A 27,296-nucleotide genomic window follows, 5' to 3' on the forward strand; every position below is an offset into this window, starting at 1 on the left:
ATAACCCGCAGACTTCAGAGACAATTATAAACAAGTAGAGGAAAAACTGCTGACACAGTCACTTTACCAGGATACGTTTGTGTGTTAATGATGGAGTATCATAACATCCAGTGGATAAATTCAAGGGCAGACATCTTGACGAGCCACAGAGGCAGATAATTACTGCTCCACATTCACCTTCGAATACAGATGAGGCATATTATGCGTTCTGCATTTATCTGCTGGATGCCATCAAGGCTGCAACTTTAGAGTCAACATGTTTGGCCATATTTAGACAGATTATCAGGCTCTCAAGAGGCTCTCAGTTCCTTTGTGTAGTGAAGTTCACGTTTACTAAATGTGCCTGAATCCAACAGAAATACTGTGTCACTATAACAACAAAGTGCAACTTAGTTCCTAATTCTCCCTCTCATACATTCACAAGACAAAATGCGAGGTTATGAATAATACAGAGTATCACTGTGAATAAAAACAGTTTTTTGTCAGCTTTAAACACAATTTATAAGTTTTAAATGCACACAATAGAACTGCTTATTATCATTATAGATCTCTATATATATCGTCAGCACATGTTTCTACCTGTCTTCATTAAATGAGTTATCATCCTGCTGCTTCCTGCAGGTCTGTGTCCTGACTGGGACCAGTGGGATCAGACCAAACCAGTGGACAACGCCCGTGAGGCCATGCAGCAAGCTGACGACTGGCTGGGCATCCCACAGGTAAAACACATACATACAACAATGGACCAAGAAGCTGTTTTGAACAAACACATTCTTATTACAAATTAAAAGTTTAATTCATAAGCAGGATATTGGGGAGTGCTGCTACAGCCTCATTTAGCCTTGTATAACCAAAAGCCTATGGCTAAGAAGAAGAGTCACTGGAAGTGAACAAATTGCACAACGTTGCCTACACCACTTCTCACTTGTCGCTGTGGCCGTGTTAACAATCACAGGCTGGTGAACACTGAGTCAATAAGCAGCCGATGACTTTTTTTCAACAATTTGTGTAACTCTGTGGCAAAAGCAGCACATTTCATATCTATAATCTTAAAGGCAAAGAAGGACCCTGAGAACTACAATAAAGATCTTCATTTGTCTACACATTTCCATATGAAAAATAAATGACTCATGTCTATGCGCCATGTTTAGCACATCTTCACTGTTACACCGCATTTACCACTATCAGACTGTCTGTCTGTTACCAAGGTTACCAGTGTTCAGCAGCAGGGACAAAGGATCACTTTAACCCACTAATGGTTTATACTTGGACGGCTGTTTGTCCTAACGTTGTGTTAACTGAACCATGGTTTACCTTCAGTTTTACCTGATTCGACAAGATAAACCAGTTAAAGGATAAACTGAACTCGAGGAGAAGATGGATATTCTGTTTTTTTTTTTTCTTAGTGTCAAGAAATCTCATGAAAAGACTAAAACCAACAATGTTCTTCTCCTCCCTGTCTGTTGCACTTAGTCCCAAGCCAACTGCTTCCCACTGAAGAGGTCAAGGGTCACAAATATTCAACTCTTAAAAAGCATTCAGTAACGTCCCAAAGCAGCTGCACACTGTAGCTTTTAGTAGACGTCCTGAGCCGATGCTCATCCTCCAGATCAGTGTAGAAACGATTCAGGAAGCAGCTTCTCATTTTTACCCAAACGTCACTGGCTGCAAATAATGTCGGCTGTGGCTGATGAAGGTTAATTCAGTGATTAACTTGACAACAAGCCAAACTTAAACATGGCTGCTGGTTTTGTGTCTGTACTCAGCCAAAGATTGATGTTACAGAGTGGAGGCTCTTCCCTCACAAACAATGTACAGTTGCGAGCAGACTCATCGGACTTACTTAATAAAACATCAATAATTTAAGCTTATAAACTTCATAATTTTGAACTACGACCTTCAGTTTTTGGATCAAGCAGCTCAATCTGTCAGATTTTGTGGTAAACATTTGTTATTTCAGAGTTTCAGATACATTAAATCAACATTTAACTTAATATATGTATTGTATCAGACTCAGATTTGGATCGGGGCCAAAAAAGTATTTAATTTCGATCATTTTCATTGCATTTGTTGACGATAAGAAAATATAGAATATTCCACCAGACTTATCGTAATGATCATACTCATACACATAATCAACACAGCCCTGACTAAAACATTTTATCCCCTGTCGTGTTCGCCCAGAGGGAAAGTTCAGTGTTTGATAGGGAGATTCACCAAATGTAGTTTCACTGTGCTGGTTCTTGGGTTGTGACTGTCTGACAGTGTGTTGTGTTGGCACTGAGTTGGCACAGCGCTGGCAGCTGGCACAGCATAGCGTGCTGACAGTTGGCTCTGTGGTCGCTGCCGTTTCCGCCCTCAGCTCTGCTTCTGCTCAGAAACTGGCTCCGTCCCTTCCCCTGCTGTCTTTGTGGGTTGTAAAGTCAGACAATGAGCATGTCTTTGTGAGCGGGTGCCAGCCTGTTTGCATGTTAGTTTACCACAGGTACTTTCTGAGCTGAGGTGGAGGTTGGTATGTGGTACGATCACTAAATCACAACACAACTCAGTTGATTTTTTTGTGGGTAGTCGTCTCCATGGAAACTAATCAATCATTGCTTCAGGCTGTACAGCTGTAGCCTCCCTTCTCTTTCATTAGCAAATATGTAAACAATGAAAAACAACTGCCCTTTCATTTGGAAACGTTCTTGTCTTCTCAGGTGATTACCCCTGAAGAGATCGTTGACCCCAATGTGGACGAACATTCAGTCATGACCTACCTGTCCCAGTTCCCCAAGGCTAAACTGAAGCCTGGTGCACCTCTCCGACCCAAACTCAACCCCAAGAAGGCCCGCGCCTATGGACCAGGTACACACACACACACACACACACACACACACACACACACACACACACCTGCAGCTAGACTTCAACAAGGAAACAAATGCAGTACCCGGAACAGCTGGATCAGATTAGAGTATGTTTACAGCCGATGACCCAGAAACTGAGAGCTTGTCCAAATTAGGCTAATTTATTTACTGTAGATTCTTCTGGATACTGCCTTAAATTTGACATGAATGTTAAATGACATGCACAAGTACCCACAGCATTTTCACTTCAGTTCAGGACCATATTTATATGTATTTACAGGTATTTTTAATGTACTGTCCCACCTCTCTCTGCAGGTATCGAGCCTGTCGGTAATGTGGTGATGAAGAAAGCTGTGTTCACCGTCGAGACCATCAGTGCAGGAATGGGAGAGGTGCTGGTCTACGTGGAGGACCCTGCTGGACACAGAGAGGAGGTGAGACACTGGTTCTGATGAGATACAGTCTTCTAACTTTTCTAGCTCATCGTGGCACTATGCTATTTTTGTTAACTTCTTAAAACGTTCCTTTCAGGCTAAAGTGACAGCCAACAATGACAAGAACCGCACCTACTCTGTCTTCTACATCCCTAAAGTCACAGGCATGCACAAGGTAAGCTAAGAGCTTATTTTTAATGCATAGGACTGAACTCACATGAGTGTGATATGACTCTCTAAGAAGCAGAGAGGGCTGCACTGTAGTTAAAGTTATGATATTTGGAGCAGGATACATGACGTAAAATGTATAGCTGGGTTAATCAATTAAAAATAATCCTTTGTCACAGCAAAAAGATTACTGCCCACAGCAGGCAAGAGAAAACATTTAAGGCTTTTCAGGACCTGCATGTAACCTGTATGCCCTGTAAGTGGGACCTGAGGGTTAAAGGCTTTACTCTCTCCTTTCTGCTTTGTAGGTGACGGTGCTGTTTGCAGGGCAGCACATCTCTAAGAGCCCTTTTGAAGTGGAGGTTGGCATGGCTCAAGGAGACTCCAGCAAGGCCACGGCCCAGGGACCAGGCCTGGAGCCCTCAGGAAACATCGCCAACAAGGCCACCTACTTTGACGTCTACACAGCAGGTAATAACACGGACACTGTTAGTGAGGTTTGGCTTCCTTACTGTTGTTAGGATGGAAACTGAGGATGTCTGTGCGAGTGTGTTTTATCATGTGTTTTCCTGTTCTTGAATGCCCCTCATTGACTTCGCTGTTCTCTCAGGTGCCGGTGTTGGGGAGGTGGAGGTGGTGATCATGGACCCTGCCGGCAAGAAGAACACGGTGACTTGCACCATCGAGGATAAGGGCAACAGCAGCTACCGCTGCACCTACAAACCCACCCAGGAGGGCCAGCACATCATCTATGTCACGTTCGCTGGTGGTCAGATCAGCAAGAGCCCCTTCACAGTCAACGTGGGAGAGGGTAAGAGTCATACATTTGAGAGAAATCTTGCTCATAAGTTGTCCTGTATAGGATGTTACTGCTAAATGTTTTTCCCTGTTAAAGTTACATTAATGGAAGTCCAAGATCTGTGACTGTGAGCAATAACAAAGCCCACTGTGAAGCCAACATTTTTTAAATATATGCTCACTCTGCTGTTTTTTTTCTTCAGTTGTGTCTAATGCTTTGCTGTCTCTTCCTGCCACTGTACTGGATGCCGTGTCCTCTCTCCTCCCCTCCCTCCTTCCCTCCTTCCCTTCTTCTCTTCGATAGCGGCCTGGTGGTATCTGTCCTTTCTCTGGAACGGCCTCTTCCTTCTGCTGTCATTTCCTGTTTCCTGGGATCTCTCTTGGGTACCCACTGTGCGCATGCGTGTGTATGTGTGTGTGTGTGTGTGTGCGCGTGAGCGTGTGTGTGTGTGTGTGTGTGTGTGTGTGCGATTCCATGCATGAGTGGGTAAGCTGTATGTCTGTGTAGATATTGGACTGCGTAATCCTTCGCTCTGTATGTGTGTTTTTGTGGAATTGCATGTCATTACTTGCGACTAACTTCCCTGTGTAGACGGGCTTTATATGTGTGTTGTGTGTGTGTGTGTGTCCTCTGCCTCTAAACTCAAAATGACTCAGGCATCTCCAGTAGTTTGTGTCCTTATTAGGAGGTTTCGGCATATCCATGAGGAAATACTCTAACTAAGAAATTCAGCCACATATGCTCACATTTAGATGGAAGAATGCCACCATTAAACTGCAGTTTGTATTTGCCAGAAAACAGATGCCTCATTTCTTCCAGCTCACTAAGGGTCTTAAGTTTACACAGTGACACAATTCACAAAGAAGTGTACTTGTAATTGCATGACCAGCATTGTTTAAAATATAGCTTTTGGCACAATGATTCATGGTTACATGGAATTAAAGTATGTGGTAGGACTGTAATTAGCGTTGCCTCTCTGAGAGATAACACAACCTTTAAGTTGCATTGGGTGTGTCCACCTCAGACAAACAAAAAATATAATAAAAAACAATATAAAAAGTCCAGAATGTTTAAAGGTCCCATAATGTATAAAGCGAGACTACTGTCTTTTTTGATTATAAAGCTGTATTATATATTATATATATTAATATTGTGAAAGTATCAAAGCCTCAGTCCACAGGGAAATGCACACAGCCTGTATTCAGAAACTGAGCCTTAAAACCAGCCGTCAGGACTTCCTGAACTTTGTGATGTCATAACAAAACAGTTACCACCCTCAGCCATGCCCCAAGCCCCGCCCACCTGGACCCACCTTCCAACCTTACAGGATTCGGTTTCATGTTTACCTAAAATCTCCTATATTTTTATTAATTCACTCAGAAAACAGTCTGAGGGGCTCAGAGCCTCTCTTCTGATTGGCTGACTGACCCATTGTTGCTACCGCTCCAGAGCGAAGCCTGAGAGAGGAGATGTAAAACTACACTGAGATGGTTTTTGGTTATTAAAACCACAAATATATCTTCTTATGAATATCAAAGCTTTAAATAAAACACAGAAAAAAAGTAATAAAATATGGGACCTTTTAACAAGAAATAAGAAACAATGAAATATTTGTGATATCAAAATATTTCTGTATCACCTTTATAATAAGTTATTTAAAAAAAACAAATACCTTTATTAATGGTTAATAAATCATAAAAAAAAGCTTCATATATCATCAATTTCTGTTTAACCTAGAAGATTTCTGACAGATTTCTAACTAATTATCATTAGTCATAGTGGTTCTGCCAAGTATACCAGATTAGCACACATGACCTGCTGACATCAAAATACATTTTAATATAATAAAATATAAATGTGTCCTTTTTCTTAGAGTGCCAAGTAGTCCACTCCCTGGAAAATATCTTGTGCCTCTTTCAGTAGTCTCTGTTCCTGTGGGGTTTCCTTTGCTTCCTGCAGGGTGTCCAAGTGTGACTCAGCAGCTCCTATTTTATGCACTTTCAATTAGCAGATATGAAGGATACCCAACTTCCTGTGTGGGGATAAGGGCTCACATCCTTCACTGTGGTCTATGATTTCACTCTGCGGGATAAGATAGATGGATAAGAGGCGGAGGGGGGTGTGCGAGTTAGAGGGAAGGCAGGAAAGGACAATTGAACTGTAAGCTTTCCAGCCACCCTTCACTGTGATGGATGCACCATTCGGATGGAAATTATTTTGGTTTCATATCGTTCACCCCGCACCTCATTCCTCTTCTCCCCACTGAAACCACCACTGAACTCTCTTATGGTCATAATGTTGGAGTCATAATACCGAGAGCTGTCTCTGTGTCTGTTTCTCTCTCACTCCTTCATTGTGTGTGTCTCTCCACAGCGTGTAACCCCACCCTCTGCAGAGCTAAGGGCCGTGGTCTGCAGCCAAAGGGCCTGAGGGTGAAGGAGACGGCAGACTTTAAGGTTTACACCAAAGGAGCTGGCACCGGAGAGCTCAAGGTCTCCATCAAGGGCCCCAGTGAGTTACGCTGCAAACACCAGTCTTGTTATTACTAATTCCAAATTGTTTATCAACTCCATCACTTTAGGCAAGGTCTGATATACTTTTGAAGCATAGATTAATAATCCTCAGATAGAATGCTACATTAATCCATATTTGGCTAAGTCGCTCAAATCCCTATTTTAATGTGAAAGTTCCTTTTAGTGATGAAGCCACAGGAAGTAATCACCTGATTCAGCAGTTTTCCCTCGGTGTCTTAGCCCCTTGCAGCTAGCTAATGTCACTCAGCTACACTGCGAGCTGTAACTGCTCTCACCAGCCTTGTTTCCAGCAGCAGCAAACAGCAGGCAAAGTTAGCTGCTTGTGTTTAATGCTAATGATATATGGTATATATTATATATTAGATAATAATAATGAATGTTGTGTTTAAAGCTTGTTACGTTGCCCCCAAGTGGCCAAAGAATCAATTCCTGTAGGTTTAAGCCTCATATACTTGCTGTGTTAGTTATCTACACTGTGATACTAATGTCCTTCACTGTGTTCACAGAGGGTCTTGAGGAGCCGTGTAAAAGGAAAGATCTTGGAGATGGTGTGTATGGATTTGAGTATTACCCCACCACACCTGGAACATACACCATCACCATCACCTGGGGAGGACAGCACATCCCCCGCAGGTACACACACCGGCATGTAAAACAATACACACTACAACTGAACTACTTTAACTTGTGGTTGTGGCTGATCGCTGTCTGCTCTGTTTAGTCCCATTGAGGTCAAGATTGGTGCTGAGGCCGGCCAGCAGAAGGTGAGGGCCTGGGGTCCAGGACTGGAGGGTGGCATTGTTGGCAAATCTGCCGACTTCGTGGTGGAGGCTGTTGGAGACAACGTCGGTACACTGGGTAAGAGATGACAGCGATAACACAAACAGTCCTCAAAGTATGTGTGGTTGTAAGTATCCAAAGCAAAGTTTTACTTTCAGTTACGCACTGACAGCTCCTTTAAGCTTGATGTGTTGGTTTTTCCCTGTTCAGGTTTCTCTGTGGAAGGTCCATCTCAGGCCAAAATTGAATGTGATGACAAGGGCGATGGATCCTGTGACGTGCGCTACTGGCCCACAGAGCCTGGAGAGTATGCTGTGCACGTGCTCTGCAACAACGAAGACATCCAGCACTCTCCCTTCATGGCTGAGATTGTCAACGCACCAAACAAAGACTTCTACCCAGACAAGGTATGCACACACCCAGGGACACATGTACTGCAAAACAGATACAGAAGTAAAACTGATATCATATATACTGTATATCTAAAGCACCGTTATGTTTTCTTACAGGTTAAGGCTTATGGTCCAGGCCTTCAAAGCAGTGGTTTGGCTGTTGGAAAGCCCACTGAGTTCACAGTCGATGCCAAACAAGGAGGAAAAGCTCCTCTGAAGATCGTGGCTCAGGTGTGTTTCAGCATGTGACCAGAAATGTACTGCATGTGTAGGATCGTCTGGCCCAGATTCAGCTGTTCAGACACCTCTGTCTTTATGTTGTATACACCTCATACTGTAGATCTATGGGATTTTATTAGTATTGTCTTATTTAACTGTTTGGTTTTCCACACCTGCACAGGATGGTGAAGGCACTCCTGTGGATGTCCAGGTTAAGGATAATGGCAACGGTACTTACACCTGTACCTACACCCCACGCAAACCTGTAAAACACACTGTCATGGTCTCCTGGGGAGGAGTCAACATACCTGACAGCCCATTCAGGGTGAGTACACACATACACACACATTTACAGGTGGTTTTACATTTCATCGCAGAAAAGTCTCTTTAGCTGTTGTGTTTCTGACCATAGATGAATATCGGAGCAGGCTGTCATCCAAACAAGGTGAAGGTGTCAGGACCCGGGGTGGCCAAGACTGGCCTCAAGGCCTTCGAGCCAACATACTTCACTGTGGACTGCGCAGAGGCTGGTCAAGGTAAAGCTACATAAAACAGTTGCATCCTTAATAACTGGTGACATGTAAACCATGAGTGGTTTTGACAGGAGATCTGCAGTGATTTTAAAGCTGCAATAATCAGTATTTGTAAATCAACAATAGATCGGATACTGTATGTAATGTGAAAGGCGTCACTCATAGTTAGAAACACAGATAATCGTCACACACTGGCTCCAAGTGGCCAAAAATGAATTAAGACAAAAGAGGCAAAATGGCTGCAGCAGACAACTGAAGAGCATCAGCTGAAACGATCCATGTGTTTTGTTTCCTGTCCTCAGGTGACATCAGCATAGGAATCAAGTGCGCCCCCGGAGTGGTGGGACCCGCGGAGGCCGACATCGACTTTGACATCATCAGGAATGACAACGACACTTTCACAGTCAAATACACTCCCCCTGGAGCAGGCAGCTACACCATCATGGTCCTGTTTGCCGACCAGGTGAGTCCGACTCATGCACTGTTCGGATTATGAATGAGAGCAGAATGTGCATGTGCAGAATCCAAGGTTGACGATTGTGCTCCGTCTGTGCGTTTGAATACAGTGTGGCTTACGTTTGTTGTTTAGGCTATTCCAATGACGCCCATCAGGGTCAAAGTGGATCCTTCTCATGATGCCAGCAAAGTGAAGGCAGAGGGACCAGGACTGAGCCGCAGCGGTAAGACCACCTTTTCAGTCTGAAGTATTTTTTTATTTATCTGTATATTTAAATCTGCAACTTTCTGTTTTCTATTTTCTGTTGAGCTGCAGTGGTGAACACAACCAACTACCTAGTTTTTCTATTTGTTGCAGTCAAACCTCCACAATTACTTAACTGGAATTGCACTCTTAAAAAAATATATTTTATAAACTGCTGGAGTTTGAGAAATGGAAATGAATGAATGAATGAATTAATTAATTCTCTCTCTCTCTCTCTCTCTCAGGTGTTGAATTGAACAAGCCCACTCATTTCACTGTGAACACTAAAGGGGCAGGAAAGGCGAACCTGGACTGTAACTTCAGTGGTCCAACCAAAGGAGAATCCGTCAAGGACTTTGAAATCATCAACAACCATGACAACACACACACTGTGAAATACACACCTGTGCAGCAGGTAAGATGGGAGAGGGAGTCGCACATATGAACGATTCTGATGAACATCCAGTCTCTCTTCACATACAAGGAAAAGTTTGACATTGTGGGAGTTTGCTTTCTAGCCCAGACTTTGATTAGAAGATCGACACCACGCTCATGTCTGTGCGCTAATTATGAAGCTAGAGCTAGAAGACAGTTAGCTTAGCATAAAATTTGAAACAAGGGGAAACAGCTAAAAAACCTCTAAAGCTAATTAATTTACATGTTGCATCCAGTTTGATTAATCTGAACACAAACATAAATGTGGAGAGGTTTTATGTGGTTTTGTCACCAATTCTTGGACACGTTTTATTTTTTTAAAGTTTAAAAGTTAAAGAAATAAGATTATGTTAATTACTGAACTTACTTATTTTTACTTAGCTAGCTAGTCTCTATGCTAAGCTAAGCTAAGATAATCACTCCTGGCTCTAACTCCACATTTCCCAAAAGGTCAAACTGTTCCTTTAACTAGACTCAGTAACGGACACATTTTCATGGTATCCATGGTTACAGATTTGAGAACTGTAATTTGCTTCCATTGATCAACTGTTTGCTGATTTGCCAGCTGTTACTTTTTTATGTAGGTATTGATATTGTGTTATAAGTCAAGGCAGCGTCATTCTGTCTCCCCTTTTTATAATTTATGTGATCCCATCTGCTCCCTCTCCTGCCTCAGGGTCCCATGGGAGTCGCTGTGACCTACGGTGGAGATCACATTCCCAAGAGCCCCTTCAACGTCGCTGTGGCACCCACACTGGACCTCAGCAAGATCAACGTCACAGGCCTCGGAGACAGTACGTACTCTCTCTCTCTCGTACCTCCACACGTTTTGATTTCAGCCCTCAAGTGTAGTATCATTTTGTGTTGCCATACAGCACATAACCCCTGGTCTAATGACCCATTTTGTCTTTGTTGTTACACTCAACCTTTAGCATTTTGCTTGTTTGCATGGAAGCCCATTTGTGCCAGGGAAAGAAAAAAATAAATGAAAAGTAATGCATGATAGATTATTATAATTATTAGATATTAAGTCAGAATTATGAATTTGTATGTTAACACTATGACCTGAGTTAAAAACTTATATAATACCAGGTCAGAAGTACGAGTCATTATTTTGAATTGGTGTCTTGTAATTTTCTTTTCGTGGTTGCCCATATGCAACACCTGTCTGTTCATCATATCAAGAATAGTCTTTTTCTAGCTGGAGTGTTGGTGTGTTTTCAAATCTACAGCGCTCTCTCTGTTCTGTGTGTCACTGTAGAGATGACTGTAGGCAAAGACAAGGAAGTGACTGTCAAATCAAAGGGTGCTGGCGGGCAGGGCAAGGTCGCTGCCAAGGTGACCGGACCATCAGGGAAGCCAGTGGCCAGCAAGGTATGGCATATGATTTCTCTATGAAAAAAGTCTCCAGAAGCCGAGTGTTGATGTTTGAGATGCTTTATTTTTCATAATGTAACTAAATTATTAATGTTGAGCAAAATCTCACATCTCTCACAGACGCTGCTCACATGCTGTTTAATAACTGGTAAAATCCTGGTCATAATTCTTGTTCCAGGTTGAGCCAGGGCTGAGCCCAGAGACCAGCCAGGTGAAGTTCATCCCACGGGAGGCGGGGCCATACCAGGTTGAATTGACCTATGATGGAGCTCCTATTCCTGGATCCCCCTTCACCCCTACAGCTTACCCTGCCACAGACCCCTCCAAGGTTAGCAGCTGTTACTGACAGATGGTGCTGTTACACATCGGTACTGAGCATCAAAAATATGTATAACAGGAAAATTAAACTGAAGCACTTTGTTGCTGAAACACTTTTAGTGATTAATCACTTGCCTCCTCTCGCTTCTCCTGTCAGGTACGCTGCTCTGGCCCAGGCCTGGAGCGTGCCAAGGTCGGGGAGACAGGGGAGTTCATTGTGGACTGTACCAACGCCGGCCCGGCTGAGCTGACCATCGAGATCATCTCAGACAGTGGCACCGAGGCCGAGGTTCACATCCAGGACAACGGAGATGGGACCTACACCATCACCTATATCCCTCTCTACCCCGGCTCTTACACTCTCACCATCCGCTACGGTGGCCAGGATGTGCCCAACTTCCCTGCTCGGCTCAACGTCGAGCCTGCGGTCGACGCCAGTGGAGTCCGTGTGTTTGGACCAGGAGTGGAGGGCAAAGGTGAGATAAGATTGAAATGCTTTACATCTGGTTTTATCTGGTTTGTTATTTTGTGTTTTGGTCACTGTAGTTGGATATAATGCATTTTCATTGTGTATCTCCTGCATATTTATTATGCTGTAGATACATTTTTTATTCCCTTTTGTGAATCTCTAAATGTAATCTAAGCCTAAACCAGCATGACGTGTGACCCCTGTGTTTTCAGGTGTTTTCCGTGAGGCCACCACAGACTTCACTGTGGATGCTCGTGCTCTCACACAGAAAGGAGGCGACCACATCAAAACCCTCATTAGCAACCCGTCTGGCAGCCGCACGGACGCCCTGATCACAGACCGCGGAGATGGGACCTACAACGTTGAGTACACTCCCTACGAGGAGGGTGAGTCCAAACCTAATAAGGTGTGCAGACTTTGTAGGTTTGTCATTGGATTCTCTGGTGTTTATATTGTGTGTGTATTTCAGGCCCACACAGTGTCGAGGTTTGCTACGACGGCTCTCCGGTGCCCAAGAGTCCGTTCCGTGTTGGCGTCACTGAGGGCTGTGATCCAGCTCGTGTTCGCGTGCATGGCCCTGGCCTGAAAGGCGGCATCACCAACAAGCCCAACAAGTTCACAGTGGAAACCCGGTAAGTGAGACGAAACACTCACAAGGAAGAGTTCAAGATGGAAAAGGCGTTTTTTTCCTACTCTTTTTTTTTTTTTTAATGTCCATCATCTTCCCTCCACAGAGGAGCAGGTACTGGTGGTCTGGGTCTCGCAATGGAAGGTCCATCAGAGGCCAAAATGTCCTGCACTGATAACAAGGACGGCAGCTGCAGTGTGGAGTACATCCCATACGAGCCTGGCAAATACAACCTCAACATCACCTACGGCGGACAGCCCATCAAAGGTACTGTGAACTGTTACAGCTTCTGTATCATGTTCCTGATGTTTAATGTATTCTGTGTAGTATTTATTATGATTATAAATCCAAGTTAGCTACATTAAAACATCACCATCCCATCTTGGCACTTTAAAATGCATTGCCCCACTTTTTGTTTGTTTTGTCTGCACAGGGAGCCCATTCTCTGTGCCAGTCAGTGACACAGTGGACAGCACCAAGGTGAAATGCCAGGGTCCAGGCCTGGGCAACAACGTCCGAGCCAACATTCCTCAGGCATTCACAGTGGACGCCTCCAAAGCCGGAGTGGCTCCACTGCAGGTCCGGGTTCAGGGACCAAAAGGTGAGTGTGTGTCTTAATGTGTCTCTGTTCATGATTAAAGCTTGTGTGTTGTGATAGTCTCACACAAAAGGAGTCCTAAGTAAGAACTCAAACACTAACTTCTTTGTGTGTGTGTGTGTGTGTGTGTGTGTGTTCAGGTGTGGTGGAGCCTGTGGAAGTGGTGGACAACGGTGACCAGACTCACACAGTCAACTACGTTCCCACCAGAGAGGGACCCTACTCCATTAATGTGTTATATGCTGACGAGGAGATCCCACGCAGGTAACAACTTCAAAGGGAGATCAAGATTTGCGTATTTTTATTCCTCTTAACTTTTTATGCCTCCACACCGGAGACACCTGCAGCCGGAGGCCGTCTGTCTGTCCCATTCTCATGAGCGTGATATTTCAATATCTTAGTACAAATGTTCACTTGGACTCAAGGATGAACGGATTAGAATTTGGTTTTTTGGCCATAACTCAAGAATTCATACTGTAATTATGACACAGTTTCATACAAAGGTTCCCAAGCTTTTCCACCTCATGGCCCTCTTGAAAATCTCAAAAATGTTGGCAGTCCATATCTAACAATACAGAGGCAAAATAATGAGACGGAACACTTTTAATGCACTTTTAATTTTAATGGTAATGATCAAACATTCAGGATTGAAGGAAGGAAGCTCCTAACAAAAAAGTTCCTAACATTGTCTTATCACGGTGATAGGCCTTAATACGAATATTAAATTACATTTTTTCTCACCATAATTGTACTGTTTTGCAAATGATTTATCGGCCCACTTGCAATACCCATGCAGCCCACCAGGGGCCGCGGCACACAGGTTGGGAACCACTGGTCTAATGAGTCAAAAGTCAACTTCACCATGACATCATAATGTTCTGCAAAAACATTTAAGGCCGTTATTCAACGCTGTAACGCTTAAGGTTGTGACCATACTTCCTGTAGCCGGACTGGTGGATGGAGACGTACAACCAGCAGGAGATAATTCTGGATGTGTTTGTGTTTAACTAGTCCCTTCTCTTGCTCCCTCTGTCAGCCCCTACAAGGTGAAGGTGCTGCCCACCCACGACGCCAGTAAGGTGCGTGCCAGCGGACCTGGTCTTAACACCACCGGGGTTCCCGCCTCTCTGCCTGTTGAGTTCACCATTGATGCCAAAGACGCAGGCGAGGGACTGCTGGCAGTGCAGATCACTGTGAGTGCTCACATCTGATGAAAGAAATAAGAAACTTCTTTTGGTGTCTGTGCTCAAATTTTTGTATCCCTCCACCCTAACCCAGGACCCAGAGGGGAAACCCAAGAAGGCCAACATACGTGACAACCACGACGGCACCTACCTGGTGTCCTATGTGCCGGACATGACTGGCAGATACACCATCCTCATTAAGTACGGAGGGGATGAGATCCCATACTCACCCTACCGCATCAGGGCCCTGCCCACCGGAGACGCCAGCAAGTGCACTGTCACAGGTACGAACAGGATAGTTACTTAGGTTATACACGAGTCTTACTTGTACATTTTCTTTACTTGGTAGGTTATCAAAGCTCTGACTTTTATATAATTAGTCACGCTCAAAAGCCGTTGTGTCGTTGGTCATTTTTTCTTCTGTCTTCTTACTTAAGGAACGACGGTCATTCTATATATATATATATATATATATATGAAAATGAATTTACTGTTAGACACAACACACCCGGCCTTTTCAGACTTTATGTCCCCATATGTCCAAATCTTGTTGCTTCCTGCTGCTGTTCAACGCATTTTACAGGAAACAAGCTCCTCTTGAAACAAGGGCAGCTCAGAGGATGGTTCCTATTTTGTAATAGAAAACATCTTATCCCTCAAAGTGATTAACAAATAAGAAATTATTATGCAGTGTTGTGTTATTTATGTTTCTTCCATTTTTTACTAATTTCATCATTATCATTAGCTTAGCATAATGACTGCAAGCAAGAGGAAAGAGCTAGGCATTATATGTAATTCATTTTATCAGTACAGAAACCATAAGTTGTTGTTTTTACACCTTGGTTTTTGTACTGATTAAACTGATGAGATTTGTTTATTAGTGAGTTTTAAAAGTCCTGTCCCTGTTTCCACTCCCAGTCTCTGTTTATCTAAGCTAAGCAGCTGCTGGCTCTAGCTTCATAGTTAACATACAGACATGAGAGCTGTTTTAGTATCAGCAAACTCTAAAAACACATATTTCCTAAAATGTGAAAATATTCCTTTTAAAAAAAAAAACTTATTTTTATGGTAAAACCAGTTGTGAAAAATGAGATTTTCATCTCTCAGCGTACTTGCTGCTCATATCTCATTATTGTTCATGCATTGGTATGTCGTGTTCCTCACGCTGTGCTCCTCAGTTACACCCCTCCCCCCCACCCTCACCCAAGTCCCTGCTGTACACACACACATACACACCACCACCACCACCCCCCCCCTCCCTGCTTCACACTCCACCATCACCGTTTTGTTTTCATCCAAGTGTTTGGAGCACAGTTATTGCCTCCCACCACCCCCACCCCCACCTGACTGTCTTTTATTTGTCACTTTTTTTTCTCTCGCTCCCCTGCTTCTCACCGTTCCTATTATCAGTCTCAATCGGCGGTCACGGTTTAGGTAAGAGCCTCCTGAACGACTTTGTAATGTAGAGGAACTGCTCTACCTTCTCTCTCTTTTCTGTCAGCATGGAGGATAGTGGCACCAGCTTTCAACAGGACATCCCATCTTTCTGTCGCCTCTTCTCCTTCTTCTGTCTCTCTCTCCCATACCTGTGTTTTCCTCCCATCTGTTGTACCATTCTTCTCTCATAACTCTTTCTCTGTTTCCCTCTCTCATTTTTATTGGACTGACTAATGGACTAACAGAGTAGGTAGGATGGCATGGTGGAATGGCACTTTGGCAATCTAGCTTTCAGTTCTAACTGGAAACTGTATGATAATAACACATGAGTCAATGGTAACAACGTACATTAGATGGAAATAACATGACTAGATCTCATCCAACTTTAACCTGGTCTCATGTGTAATGTGCATGCTGAGAGGTGAGAGTGTGCCTGTTTGTGTCTCTGTGAAAAACCATAACAAACACTGACCTTCTCTTTCCGATCCTTGAAGGCGCCGGCGTTGGCCCAACCATCCAGATTGGAGAGCAGACAGTCATCACGGTGGACGCCAAGGCTGCTGGGAAAGGCAAGGTGACGTGCAGCGTGTGCACACCTGAGGGGGCGGAGCTCGACGTGGACGTTGTGGAAAACGAAGACGGCACATTTGACATCTTCTACACGGCGCCGCAGCCTGGCGAGTATGTCATCTGCGTCCGTTTTGGAGGGGAGCACATCCCCAACAGTCCCTTCCAAGTCACGGTGAGTTTATACGGGATAGGGTGCTCTTTTACCGCAACAGTCAAAGCAAATCACAGACAGAGAATAATTAAAAATGGTGCTGAAGTTAGAGGCAGAAGGGTTCGAATCTTTCCTGATTCCATGACACTGCTGCAGGAAAAATGCAGTGGTTTGTGTTATAGTTATCACCAGCAACAGACCTGAATAATGTAGTAATTTTTCATCAGCAACACAGTTTAAAATCGTACCACCTGCATAAAGATGAATTTTACACACACAGCAGAGATCTCATTTATGTAAATGGTGAACAGAAGAGCAGTTTATACAAATATTTTTCCTCTCACTACATCCTGTCTGGTCTTGAACAAAACAACAGTAACAGCATGAAAAATATGTTCTTTCTGACAGTTAGTACAGAATAATACAACAACAATAATAATCAATATTTTCACCTTTTAAAAAAAAGTGTATAACTAAGAAATCTGTGCATGGCTGCAGGAAGGAAAATCCATATTAAGCTGGAACTAGTAAGCTGCTTATATGTAGGCTATAGGCTAATTCATTTATCTGAGTTTTTTCTGCACTTTATTCTGTCGCAAGCAGCTGCAGATGCAAGTGCAGTGCTTATTACCTTATGGAGATATTGCGAGCATCCCTGTTGTGAAAGTAATTAATAGTATATATATTATTTGTAGTGATCGAAAAGGTGAAATTATGCATAACACAATATTTGTCAGTATTTATACGCCACTAAATCAAGTTTCCCTAGCATGTTGCTCTCAGGTCTCAAAATAAGTCTTTCAAGTCTGAATCAAGTCTCAAGTTTAGATCTGGTGAACAGGATGGGGCCCACTGTGGATCCCTGCAGCACACCCTTTTCCTACCTTCACACACTGACGTGGGTAAAGAAGTAAAGATGATCTACTGTAGTATAAATATGGGGGCAGAGTGTTTATTATTGTCTAAACCTAACTTAGTAGTAATTACATCATTCAGACGACAATAACAGCTGAGATGTTGCTATGATACTTTGGATGCAGTGCATTTACAAGGAATACCCTCAACTGTATTGACCAGCGATTCCACAGGCAGGACTTGGCTAAAATAGGACAACAAACAGAGCAACCAACAGACACTTAGCTCTGTTTGTGTTTGGTGTAAAAGCGTGAGCGTGAGAGTTTTTGTACGGACCAAAGATCCCTGGCACTGTTTCTCCCTACAGACGCTTCGTGATTGGGTCCTGTTGGCACCAGACATTTTCAAAATCACTCTGACTACTGTTTTATTTCCCTCCAATCCCTTCCGTCCTTTTTACCCTGTCCATCCCCTACACCACCCCTGCCTCCCCCCCTCACCACCTCCCACCCCTGTCAGGCGCTGGAAGGAGCTCCATCAGACCAGCTCATGCAGCAGAGCCAAATGCCCCAGTACTACGCTCAACAGCCCTGGGTACCTAAAACCTCTGTCTCCAGCCTCTCTCATCCTTGTCAACTCCATTTTTGTTCAACTTCCTCCATTCCCCTCTTACTCTCCTCCTTTCTCTCATCACCCCCTCATCAGCCTGCATCAGTGTCTGCTGCCTCTCATTGCAGGTGTTTCATCTCTGAGGGGGCTTTTTCTCTCTCATCTCAGAAACAGGATTCCTCAAACACATGGACAATGCAAACAGAGCTGCATAATTTACAAAACACATGAATATTTTTCTCCCGGGAGTAGCAGCAAACTTGTGCACACACATTTTATTCAGCGGCATAGGAAATATTTCCCTCGCAATTTGGGGATTAGATATTTTCCACACATCATTGTGCAGCCCATCTGTTCCGCAGTGCTCCATGTCGACTCGCTTACAAGACAAAAGCAGCCATTTTGAGAATCATCAATGTGTGCAAGTCAGCTGCTTCACATTTTACAAAATGGCTAACTGTGAACCTGCCAGTGTTTTTGTCCTCATCTCCTTCTCTCTCGCAGTTTGTGTCGGTGTCATCATCCTGACCATGATCACCATTGTCATCTCCATTGTCGATCATTCCATCTCATGATTGTCTCATCCCATTTTGTGTGTTGGTGTTTGGAAGCTTATATCCCTTTGTCCTGCTCTGCGTTGATACATTACTGTAACCACACCACATCACCACAGCCTCCTCACAGTGTATCTCTGGCTTTTGTCTCCCAGGCAACAGACAGACCAATGGGAATGAATGGTCTGGATGTGGCAGGGCTGAGACCGTTTGACCTGGTCATCCCATTCACTATCCAGAAAGGAGAGATCACAGGTAACAAAAACAAGTCTCCGTTTACAACGAACACGGACAGATTGGACCCCAGTCTGTCTTACACGATGATTTCCATGTTACATGTGTCTCATGGTATTTTTCTGTGCGCTGCTGAAGGCGAGGTCCGAATGCCGTCAGGCAAGGTGGCCAAGCCTGACATCACAGACAACAAGGACGGCACTGTTACAGTCAAGTACGCTCCCACTGAGGCTGGTCTGCACGAGATGGACATCAAATACGACGGCATCCACATCCCTGGTACAACTTACCTCTGAAGTGTTGGCTGAAATACAAGAGGAATTTATAACCTCGAAGGTGCATGAAAAATCATCTCTTCTTTCTTCCTTCCGTCCCTCCTCCTTCTCTCTGTTGTCATTCACAGGAAGTCCCTTACAGTTCTACGTGGACTACATGAACAGTGGTAATGTCAGTGCCTATGGCCCAGGCCTCATCCATGGGACCGTCAACAAACCTGCTGTCTTCACTGTTAACACTAAAGACGCTGGAGAGGGTAAGTAGCAGACATTTATAGAATCCATATATTATAAAATTGGTAATACAGGGACAAATGTCATCACACAAGACACTATGTTCATATTATGTCTTTGTAGGAGGTCTGTCTCTGGCCATTGAGGGTCCATCCAAGGCAGACATCAGCTGTGTGGACAACCAGGATGGGACATGCACTGTGTCCTACCTGCCTGTCCTGCCCGGAGACTACAGCATCCTGGTCAAATACAATGACAAGCACATCCCTGGCAGCCCATTCTCTGCTAGGATCACTGGTAATATTATTTATTCTCACAGACCAAACCATTGTTATTAACTCCTGAATTCCAGTTCAAAGTCGGTCCATTTGCTGTGGAACAAGTTTTTGGATAATATTTGGGAACATTGGGAATGCTCTGATGCTGGCCTGTTAAAGTTCAGGTTACCAAGCAAACACCTCAGTCAAGAAAAGATGAAGAAACCCGTCTTGCTTGTGTGTTTAATGTCAATACAGCGAGGGTTGTGCCTTCTGTGTATAGAAACTCTGGCAGTTAGGCCAAAGCTTAACCTTTTTTGTTGATAAAAATAGTAATAATGCAGTCAATTGTCAAAATGTAACTTACCTGTCATTGTTTTGTCTCCAGGTGATGACTCCATGAGGATGTCCCATCTGAAGGTGGGCTCAGCTGCAGATATCCCACTTGACATTGGAGAGCTTGACCTCAGTCAGCTGACCGCCTCCCTCACCACACCCTCGGGCCGCGAGGAGCCCTGTCTGCTGAAGATGCTTCGTAACGGACATGTCGGTGAGTGCGTGTTTGGTGTAAGCAAAGAGAAATTGACTGAAATGAAAAGAAGCTGTTTATATTTTTATTCTTTGTTTTAAACCTCCCCCCCTGTTTTATTGCCTGGTCTGTCACAGGCATCTCATTTGTTCCTAAGGAGATTGGAGAGCACCTGGTGAACATCAAGAAGAACGGTCGCCATATTCCCAGCAGCCCCATTGCTGTCATGATCAACCAGTCAGAGATCGGTGATGCCAGCCGTGTGCGTGTGAGCGGCCAGGGCCTGAGTGAGGCCAGGACCTTTGAGCCTGCTGAGTTCATTATCGACACTCGTGATGCAGGTACACACTTGATAAAAATACTTCCACGTGTTAGTTTGTTATGTTTAATTTTAAGTCATCAACATTTTATATTTATTACACCTCTGTCATGTTTTTTCCCGTACAGGCTATGGTGGTCTGAGCCTGTCCATTGAGGGACCCAGTAAAGTAGATATTAACACTGAAGACCAGGAGGACGGCACCTGTAAGGTCACTTATTGCCCCACTGAACCTGGAAATTACATCATCAACATCAAGTTTGCAGACCAGCATGTGCCAGGTGCTTACCTTGAAACAGCCAGGTATTAGGTTACGGAGTAGTTTTGTTCTGAATCACTAAACTGACTCAATCATTGTGTGTGTGTGTGTGTGTGTGTGTGTGTGTGCACAGGGAGCGCATTCACGGTGAAGGTAACAGGGGAGGGCAGGATGAAGGAGAGCATCACCAGGAAGAGGAGAGCAGCATCAGTCGCCAACGTAGGCAGCCAGTGCGACCTCAGCCTCAAGATCCCAGGTGATAAAAACAGGAAATGCCATTACAATACATCTCTATGGTCATGGTGGAAACTCCACATTGTAACACAGTTGGTGTGCTTTGCATCTGTCACAGAAATCATTTTTTCACCATTAAAATGGTAACCTTGGTGTTGATGAATTAAGAGAAAGCATTTGTCTGTTATTCATTGTTCATTTTATGACCTTGAGCTATTTTGTAAGTTATTGCTATTGCTACGTAGCTAATGTTAGCATTAGCAGCTTTTTACTTACCAGTCTAGAAGAAACATTGCGAGTTCAGCATCAAACTTCATTTTGCTGTTACACTTTTATTTGGTCTGGTATGACCAGTAGCTTATAGCGGCTAGTGTTGGCTAGTCTTAAAATTTAGATTGATATTGCTGTGTAATTGACTTCTGTTACAGTATGTCTTAGCAGTTAGCATTATACCTGTATTGTCAAATTAAAAGATACCATTTATTGGTAGTAAACTGCATCTCTCACTCAGCAGATTTGTTGCTACAGTCTTACTTGGTCTAGTATGACTATTAGCTAATGGTTGCGGTTTAGCTAATGTCAGCATACTTCAGCAACATTTTGCTTTGTAACTGACATCATGACTCTTTTCCACTTGTGCTACTGTCGTAAATAACTTTAGAAGTGCTGGTTGGTGGATTTTGTTACCTTTGGAATAAATGACCACTGAATCTTGCCTCATATAGAGTAGAGTCTCATTTTATTCACGTGTTTTCAATGATTCAAACATTTGTCTCTGCAGAGATCAGCATAGCGGACATGACTGCTCAGGTGACCAGCCCGTCTGGCCAGATTCACAAAGCTGACATTATGGAGGGAGAGAACAACACCTACTGCATTCGTTTTGTCCCCACTGAGACGGGTGTGCACACTGTGTGTGTGAAATACAACGGCGTGCACGTACCCGGCAGTCCGTTCCAATTCACCGTCGGCCCCCTTGGAGAGGGCGGGGCTCATAAGGTTCGTGCTGGAGGGCCAGGCCTGGAGAGAGCAGAAGCTGGAGTACCAGGTTAGTGCGGTGGCTTTATTATTAGTATTGTGTGTATTTATGTTGTGATGTGTTTTTACACAATGTACCTAACTTTGTTTTTGCCACTGTGTTATGTGTAGCTGAGTTCAGTATCTGGACGAGGGAGGCTGGAGCCGGGGGTCTCAGTATTGCTGTGGAGGGGCCAAGCAAGGCTGAAATTGCCTTTGAGGATCGCAAGGATGGCTCCAGTGGAGTGTCCTACATCGTGCAGGAGCCTGGTGAGAGAAGAGACAGGGAAAGGTTGAATGGATGATAACTGAGCATGTGCTGCAGACAGAAATTCACTAATGTTTAAATGTGTTATTTTTTATTTAATGCTGTTTTTTTGTTTTGTTCTACACTCTTGTCCTTTTTTGGCATTAATGGTGTAATTTTTTGTGAAGGAATCTAATCTATATACTGTATGTGTGCTGTGGAGGCCTGTGTTTTAGTGACTTTCTGACATGAAATCTATTCCCCTGTAGGAGACTATGAGGTGTCCATTCGTTTCAACGAAGAGCACATCCCTGACAGCCCCTTCATCGTCCCCGTGGCCTCACCATCAGACGACGCCCGTCGCCTCACTGTTGCCAGTCTTCAGGTGAGGCTCTGAGACACACACACGTCCGTGTGCCGACACACCAGGCCACAGTACACTGCCCACAATGCAGCAGCAGCAGCTCGTACTTTGACTTTCTTTGTCCAGGTGTGGACACAATACAACGCAGTACAAGAGACTTGTAAGAAGTCTTACCTTAATGACAGTTTTAAAGTCCAGTTTTTGTGGTTTTACATGATAAACAAATATTTTCAGCTCATGAGGTGTGGAGTTGGTAACAAAGGCAGATGCTGATATATTTAAGTCAAATATGTAGCCAAGTAGTGAATGTTTTAGCAGGCCAACATGATTAGAGTTGCGATGAGTAAAGTTCAGAGGTACAGGCATAGGATGAGCTGCTGCTGCTGCTGTGTTGTTGGGCAGTGCAAGGGCTTCTGGGAAACTAGAGGACTGTGTGTGTTTCTCGTGCCTCATTCTAAAGGCTCTCAACAGCCTCCCACCTCTAAAAGTGATACGGGGCGCTAAAGGGTTAAAGAGGTCTGACATGGGCTGTTTTTCCTCTGTTGATGCTCACAAGTAAATACAACACTATGTAAGTTCATTTCTGACAGAAAAAGAAGAAAATAGATGAAACGTTATGCAGGATAAGAATAGAAATACTCATTATAAATATGAATTATGAGCTAATAAGTAAATATCATGAGATAGTAAGTTCAAATGATGACATCATCATCTCATAATCAAACATTTGTCTTTCTCATAATGTGGACTTGAGTATTCTGATTTTTATCCTGCCTAACTTTTTACCTATATATTTTTTCTGTCATAAATGGGCTGACTTTCACACATTCACAGATGTGCTCACACATAGTCACACAGATATACTCACAGATAATCTGTCAAACTCTCACACTGGCTCTTCTTCACTTTTTCCTTCTCCGTCTTCTTCAGTTTCTTACACAAACATCTGCTTCGTCTGTCTTTTTTTCACTACACAGCCCTCCTCTTTAGCCTTGTTAGCGACCTCCAGGTAAGGTAGATAGTAGCATAAGTTATGTGAAAATGATACTGTGGTGGTCATGATGCTATTCAGTAGACGGTAATGACAAGTATTTGCTGATTGTCAGTTGTGGGTGACACAGTGTTGAGTGTGTTAGTCTGTGTTGTCGAGCAGGAGTCGGGTTTGAAGGTGAACCAGCCAGCATCATTTGCCGTCAGCCTTAACGGGGCGAAGGGTGTGATTGACGCAAAGGTCCACAGCCCATCTGGAGCTCTGGAGGAGTGTTGCGTCACTGAGATTGACCAAGGTAACCACAGACATGACATCCAAACTCATCTAAACATCCTCCGACTGCTCACACTGAACTAATGATGGACCGGAGAACAGATTTTCAGGCACCTTACCTTTCACCTGTGTGTTTGTCTAGATAAGTACGCAGTTCGGTTCATCCCCAGAGAGAACGGTCTCTATCTAATTGATGTGAAGTTTAATGGAAGTCACATCCCTGGTAGTCCGTTTAAGATCCGAGTTGGAGAGACGGGCCAGGCTGGAGACCCCGGCATGGTGTCTGCCTATGGACCAGGACTGGAGGGAGGCACCACAGGTAACACTGCTGCTGTGCACAACACAACAGAAATAGTAAAACAGGAGTGTATTTCATTACATTAAACTCCATCATCTCCTCCATCCTCATCATTCTGTCTCATTTGCATCCAGGAACTGCTTGTGAATTTGTGGTGAACACGAGCAACGCAGGCCCTGGCGCTTTGGCTGTGACCATCGACGGGCCCTCCAAGGTGAAGATGGACTGTGTGGAGTGCCCCGAGGGCTACAGGGTCACATACACCCCAATGGCCCCTGGCAACTACCTAATCTCCATCAAATATGGCGGTCCTTACCACATCGTGGGAAGCCCCTTCAAGGCCAAGATCACTGGTGAGGGGGATTTAAAAATAGAACAAATAAAAATTAATATAATTACCGCCAAGATTAACTTATACCGTCTTCTCCATTTTCCAGGTTCAAAGCTCGTGGCCAGCCACAGTATGCACGAAACTTCTTCTGTCATGGTTGACCCTGTGACCCGTGCCATCAGCTGTTCTCAACAGGGTGCTCCCACCCAGTCAGATGCCAGCAAGGTGGTGGCCAAGGGCCTGGGCCTGACCAAGGGCTTCATCGGTCAGAAGAACAGCTTCAGTGTTGACTGCAGCAAAGCAGGTGTGTGTGAAGTAAAAGTTCTTCTTTTTTGGTCTGATATTTAAATTGTGAATGTCACCGCTGCCTCCCAAATACATACAATTTAAAAGCTCATAATAATGTTTGGCTGTTGTCACAATCAGTAATAAATCATAATGAGTTCAGCAGTCTAAACACAGAGTCTAATTTCTGCCTGAAGAAAAACAAAGCTTAGAATATGTTCACACTTTACAAAATTAATTAATATTTTCCTCATATGTTAATGATATGTCATCCACTCGCAACCCATCTGCTGTTAATCAGAATGTTAATTAGCGTATAAACTATCCCATTGCTTGCTAATTGAGGCACAAATAAAATTCAATATAAGTGTACAGTATCACACTAGCTCTAAGTTTTAAAGTGGTCTCATTTATTTATAGTCATATAATAAGCTAATAATAATATATTGATGCTAATTCTCATCGGTTCTGTCTCCACAGGTCGTAATATGCTCCTAGTTGGTGTGGACGGTCCCAAGGTCCCCTGTGAGGAGATCCTAGTGAAACATTTGGGCAGCCGCATGTACAATGTCAGCTACCAGCTCAAAGAGAAGGGAGAGTACATCCTGGTGGTCAAGTGGGGAGACGAACACATCCCTGGCAGCCCCTACCACATCACTGTCTAAAACCCAGCCCCACAATCAGAAACTTATACCACTGTTTAAATCAACCTAACCAATCATTGTTTACAGCTCCAAGCCCCTTCCATGTTACAAATTAAGATTTCTGGCTTTTTTTTTTTTTTTTTTTTTTTGCTTGTTATTTTATGATTATTTAACCAACTAGAAAACAAAAGTCTCACATCAGTGTTTACCCTCAGCCAGATAATCTGTATTTTTCCACTAGTGAATATTTTCAAACCAACATCTTCACTGTAACCCAGTCCAAAGATAAATGCATAGACACTGAATATTCCTCTCTTCATTGTCATTCACTCTGTTTCTTGTCTCATTCTTCTGTTAATCACATCATTCAGTAAATTTAGGGAGGAGAAAGAAGCACCTTTTTCATTACTGTAAACTAGCAGTCGATTGTGCCTTAGGCTATTTTACATTTTCCGTCGTGGACATTTGCAGATGAGTCTGAACTAGTGTATGGTGATAGGCTAGCTTAGCATAGTGTAGCAACAGTAGATTTTGGCCCAGCTGAGCCCGGCATTGGATGGAAGGTTACAGTTTACACTGGAGGAGCTACTCTTATATACAAAATAATGGATTCAGTTTTATATGAGCTTTTATATGAACAAAGAGAGTCAGAAGTAATGTGCTTTCCTGACCCTTGGGTTTATATGAAAGACACACTTTGTTTTAAGACCTTTAATTGTCCGTATAAATCCGTGTAAAAGTCAGATGAACGGCTTGTCTGTTACTAACACAGGGGTAGTCTTTGTAGTGTTGGTGCCCAGTTAATGCTCAGCACTGGCCCAGTCCACTCCAGCATGTGGTGTTCATGATTTTCCTTAACTAACCCAGTTGTTTTACCTGCTGCTAGTGTGATCCAGTTTTAGGCACTGCTGTTCTTAAAACCGTAATACGGATTAGAGTAGGGAAATAATACAGAAAAGAAAATTTAAGATAGGGCGACAAAAAAGTGAGCAGAGAGGAGAAAGACACATTTCACAGTAGCTTGTGGTTTGTCTCACACGCTCTCTTGACACCGCTGCTGGGAAACGCCGCTTTCTGTGTGTTTTAACGCGTGTGATCCCAACATGTGCTCTGCATGTTCATTAGGTTGTAAAACTCTTCAGATACAGAAAGCCTCTGATTCAGGAAAAAAAAAACATTGACATGACCTGCGGTGCGATTGTGGCGGTTCAACTTCGACTATGGAACTTTTGTCAGATAAATTAAAAAGGTTTAAAAAGGGAAGTTTCTAAAGTTGCGCTGGACAGAGGGGCTGAAGACGATGTCGTGGTTTGTCATGTCCTGAAAACACGATGACCAAAAACAAAAAGAACAGATGTTGCTTTGTTTTCTGCTCAGTGTTTGTATCTCACCCCTTCAGCCGCCACCCACCCCCCTCCCTTCATCCTTCCAGCTCGCTTTGTGCGTAATCTATATTTCAGAACAAAAAAAAAATGAATCTTGTCCTAAATAAAGGCTTTAAAAGTGTTTGTAAGACAGTATTTTGATACACAATAAAGTTGTCTAAGTATTTTTCTGTCAATCTACTGGTTTGTTTGTTTTGTGTCCTTATAAATTAATGAAAACTTTGTCCTGTTCACTTTGAATGAAATGATAAATTAAGATTCTACTGTCTAAATCATGACAAGTACCAAACAAGAAAACATAAATTTAATCAAAATGAATTGATATTGTACTCTACAGTGTATCTGTGATGCTCTCTAATGACATTATAGTAAGCTTTAAAAACTTTCTAGCATATAGTTTCTTTACATTTACTAAAGTACTGTACTTATTTCCAATTTATGCGACATTATTCACCCACTCCACTGCATTTTAGAGGAAAGTATTGTACTTTTTACTCCTCTACATTTATTTCACAGCTTTAGTTACT

The 27,296-nt window shown here is 43.4% G+C and overlaps 1 protein-coding gene across 4 annotated transcripts in view; it reads left to right on the top strand.

The window, feature by feature from the left end:
• LOC111237012 (filamin-A-like) overlaps positions 1 to 26,935 on the top strand; it is a 49,113-nt gene extending 22,178 nt beyond the window's left edge. Inside the window, exons 4-49 of one of the 4 annotated variants that reach the window (XM_022765942.1) lie at positions 622 to 719; positions 2,700 to 2,847; positions 3,165 to 3,283; positions 3,381 to 3,458; positions 3,760 to 3,922; positions 4,062 to 4,262; positions 6,624 to 6,761; positions 7,291 to 7,417; positions 7,506 to 7,642; positions 7,775 to 7,971; positions 8,074 to 8,187; positions 8,357 to 8,500; positions 8,588 to 8,711; positions 9,011 to 9,171; positions 9,298 to 9,388; positions 9,654 to 9,823; positions 10,520 to 10,637; positions 11,105 to 11,217; positions 11,399 to 11,548; positions 11,696 to 12,014; positions 12,220 to 12,393; positions 12,477 to 12,639; positions 12,742 to 12,902; positions 13,069 to 13,236; positions 13,374 to 13,497; positions 14,270 to 14,426; positions 14,512 to 14,701; positions 15,828 to 15,851; positions 16,349 to 16,596; positions 17,950 to 18,024; positions 18,749 to 18,848; positions 18,966 to 19,106; positions 19,231 to 19,359; positions 19,460 to 19,633; positions 19,982 to 20,143; positions 20,260 to 20,463; positions 20,570 to 20,722; positions 20,834 to 20,956; positions 21,716 to 21,982; positions 22,084 to 22,221; positions 22,468 to 22,583; positions 23,716 to 23,848; positions 23,969 to 24,145; positions 24,259 to 24,477; positions 24,562 to 24,759; positions 25,221 to 25,405. In XM_022765942.1, coding sequence (XP_022621663.1) covers positions 622 to 719; positions 2,700 to 2,847; positions 3,165 to 3,283; positions 3,381 to 3,458; positions 3,760 to 3,922; positions 4,062 to 4,262; positions 6,624 to 6,761; positions 7,291 to 7,417; positions 7,506 to 7,642; positions 7,775 to 7,971; positions 8,074 to 8,187; positions 8,357 to 8,500; positions 8,588 to 8,711; positions 9,011 to 9,171; positions 9,298 to 9,388; positions 9,654 to 9,823; positions 10,520 to 10,637; positions 11,105 to 11,217; positions 11,399 to 11,548; positions 11,696 to 12,014; positions 12,220 to 12,393; positions 12,477 to 12,639; positions 12,742 to 12,902; positions 13,069 to 13,236; positions 13,374 to 13,497; positions 14,270 to 14,426; positions 14,512 to 14,701; positions 15,828 to 15,851; positions 16,349 to 16,596; positions 17,950 to 18,024; positions 18,749 to 18,848; positions 18,966 to 19,106; positions 19,231 to 19,359; positions 19,460 to 19,633; positions 19,982 to 20,143; positions 20,260 to 20,463; positions 20,570 to 20,722; positions 20,834 to 20,956; positions 21,716 to 21,982; positions 22,084 to 22,221; positions 22,468 to 22,583; positions 23,716 to 23,848; positions 23,969 to 24,145; positions 24,259 to 24,477; positions 24,562 to 24,759; positions 25,221 to 25,405 — 7,013 coding nt within the window. Of the gene's footprint in view, positions 1 to 621; positions 720 to 2,699; positions 2,848 to 3,164; positions 3,284 to 3,380; positions 3,459 to 3,759; positions 3,923 to 4,061; positions 4,263 to 6,623; positions 6,762 to 7,290; positions 7,418 to 7,505; positions 7,643 to 7,774; positions 7,972 to 8,073; positions 8,188 to 8,356; positions 8,501 to 8,587; positions 8,712 to 9,010; positions 9,172 to 9,297; positions 9,389 to 9,653; positions 9,824 to 10,519; positions 10,638 to 11,104; positions 11,218 to 11,398; positions 11,549 to 11,695; positions 12,015 to 12,219; positions 12,394 to 12,476; positions 12,640 to 12,741; positions 12,903 to 13,068; positions 13,237 to 13,373; positions 13,498 to 14,269; positions 14,427 to 14,511; positions 14,702 to 15,827; positions 15,852 to 16,348; positions 16,597 to 17,949; positions 18,025 to 18,748; positions 18,849 to 18,965; positions 19,107 to 19,230; positions 19,360 to 19,459; positions 19,634 to 19,981; positions 20,144 to 20,259; positions 20,464 to 20,569; positions 20,723 to 20,833; positions 20,957 to 21,715; positions 21,983 to 22,083; positions 22,222 to 22,467; positions 22,584 to 23,715; positions 23,849 to 23,968; positions 24,146 to 24,258; positions 24,478 to 24,561; positions 24,760 to 25,220 lie in introns of all 4 variants that reach the window. The other 3 variants (XM_022765944.1, XM_022765946.1, XM_022765945.1) reach the window with 3 other exon arrangements.
• The last annotated feature ends 361 nt before the right edge of the window (positions 26,936 to 27,296 follow it).

The sequence above is a fragment of the Seriola dumerili genome, unplaced genomic scaffold (assembly GCF_002260705.1).
Source record: "Seriola dumerili isolate Sdu_G_001 unplaced genomic scaffold, Sdu_1.0 BDQW01000800.1, whole genome shotgun sequence".
NCBI classification, from domain to species: Eukaryota; Metazoa; Chordata; class Actinopteri; order Carangiformes; family Carangidae; genus Seriola; species Seriola dumerili.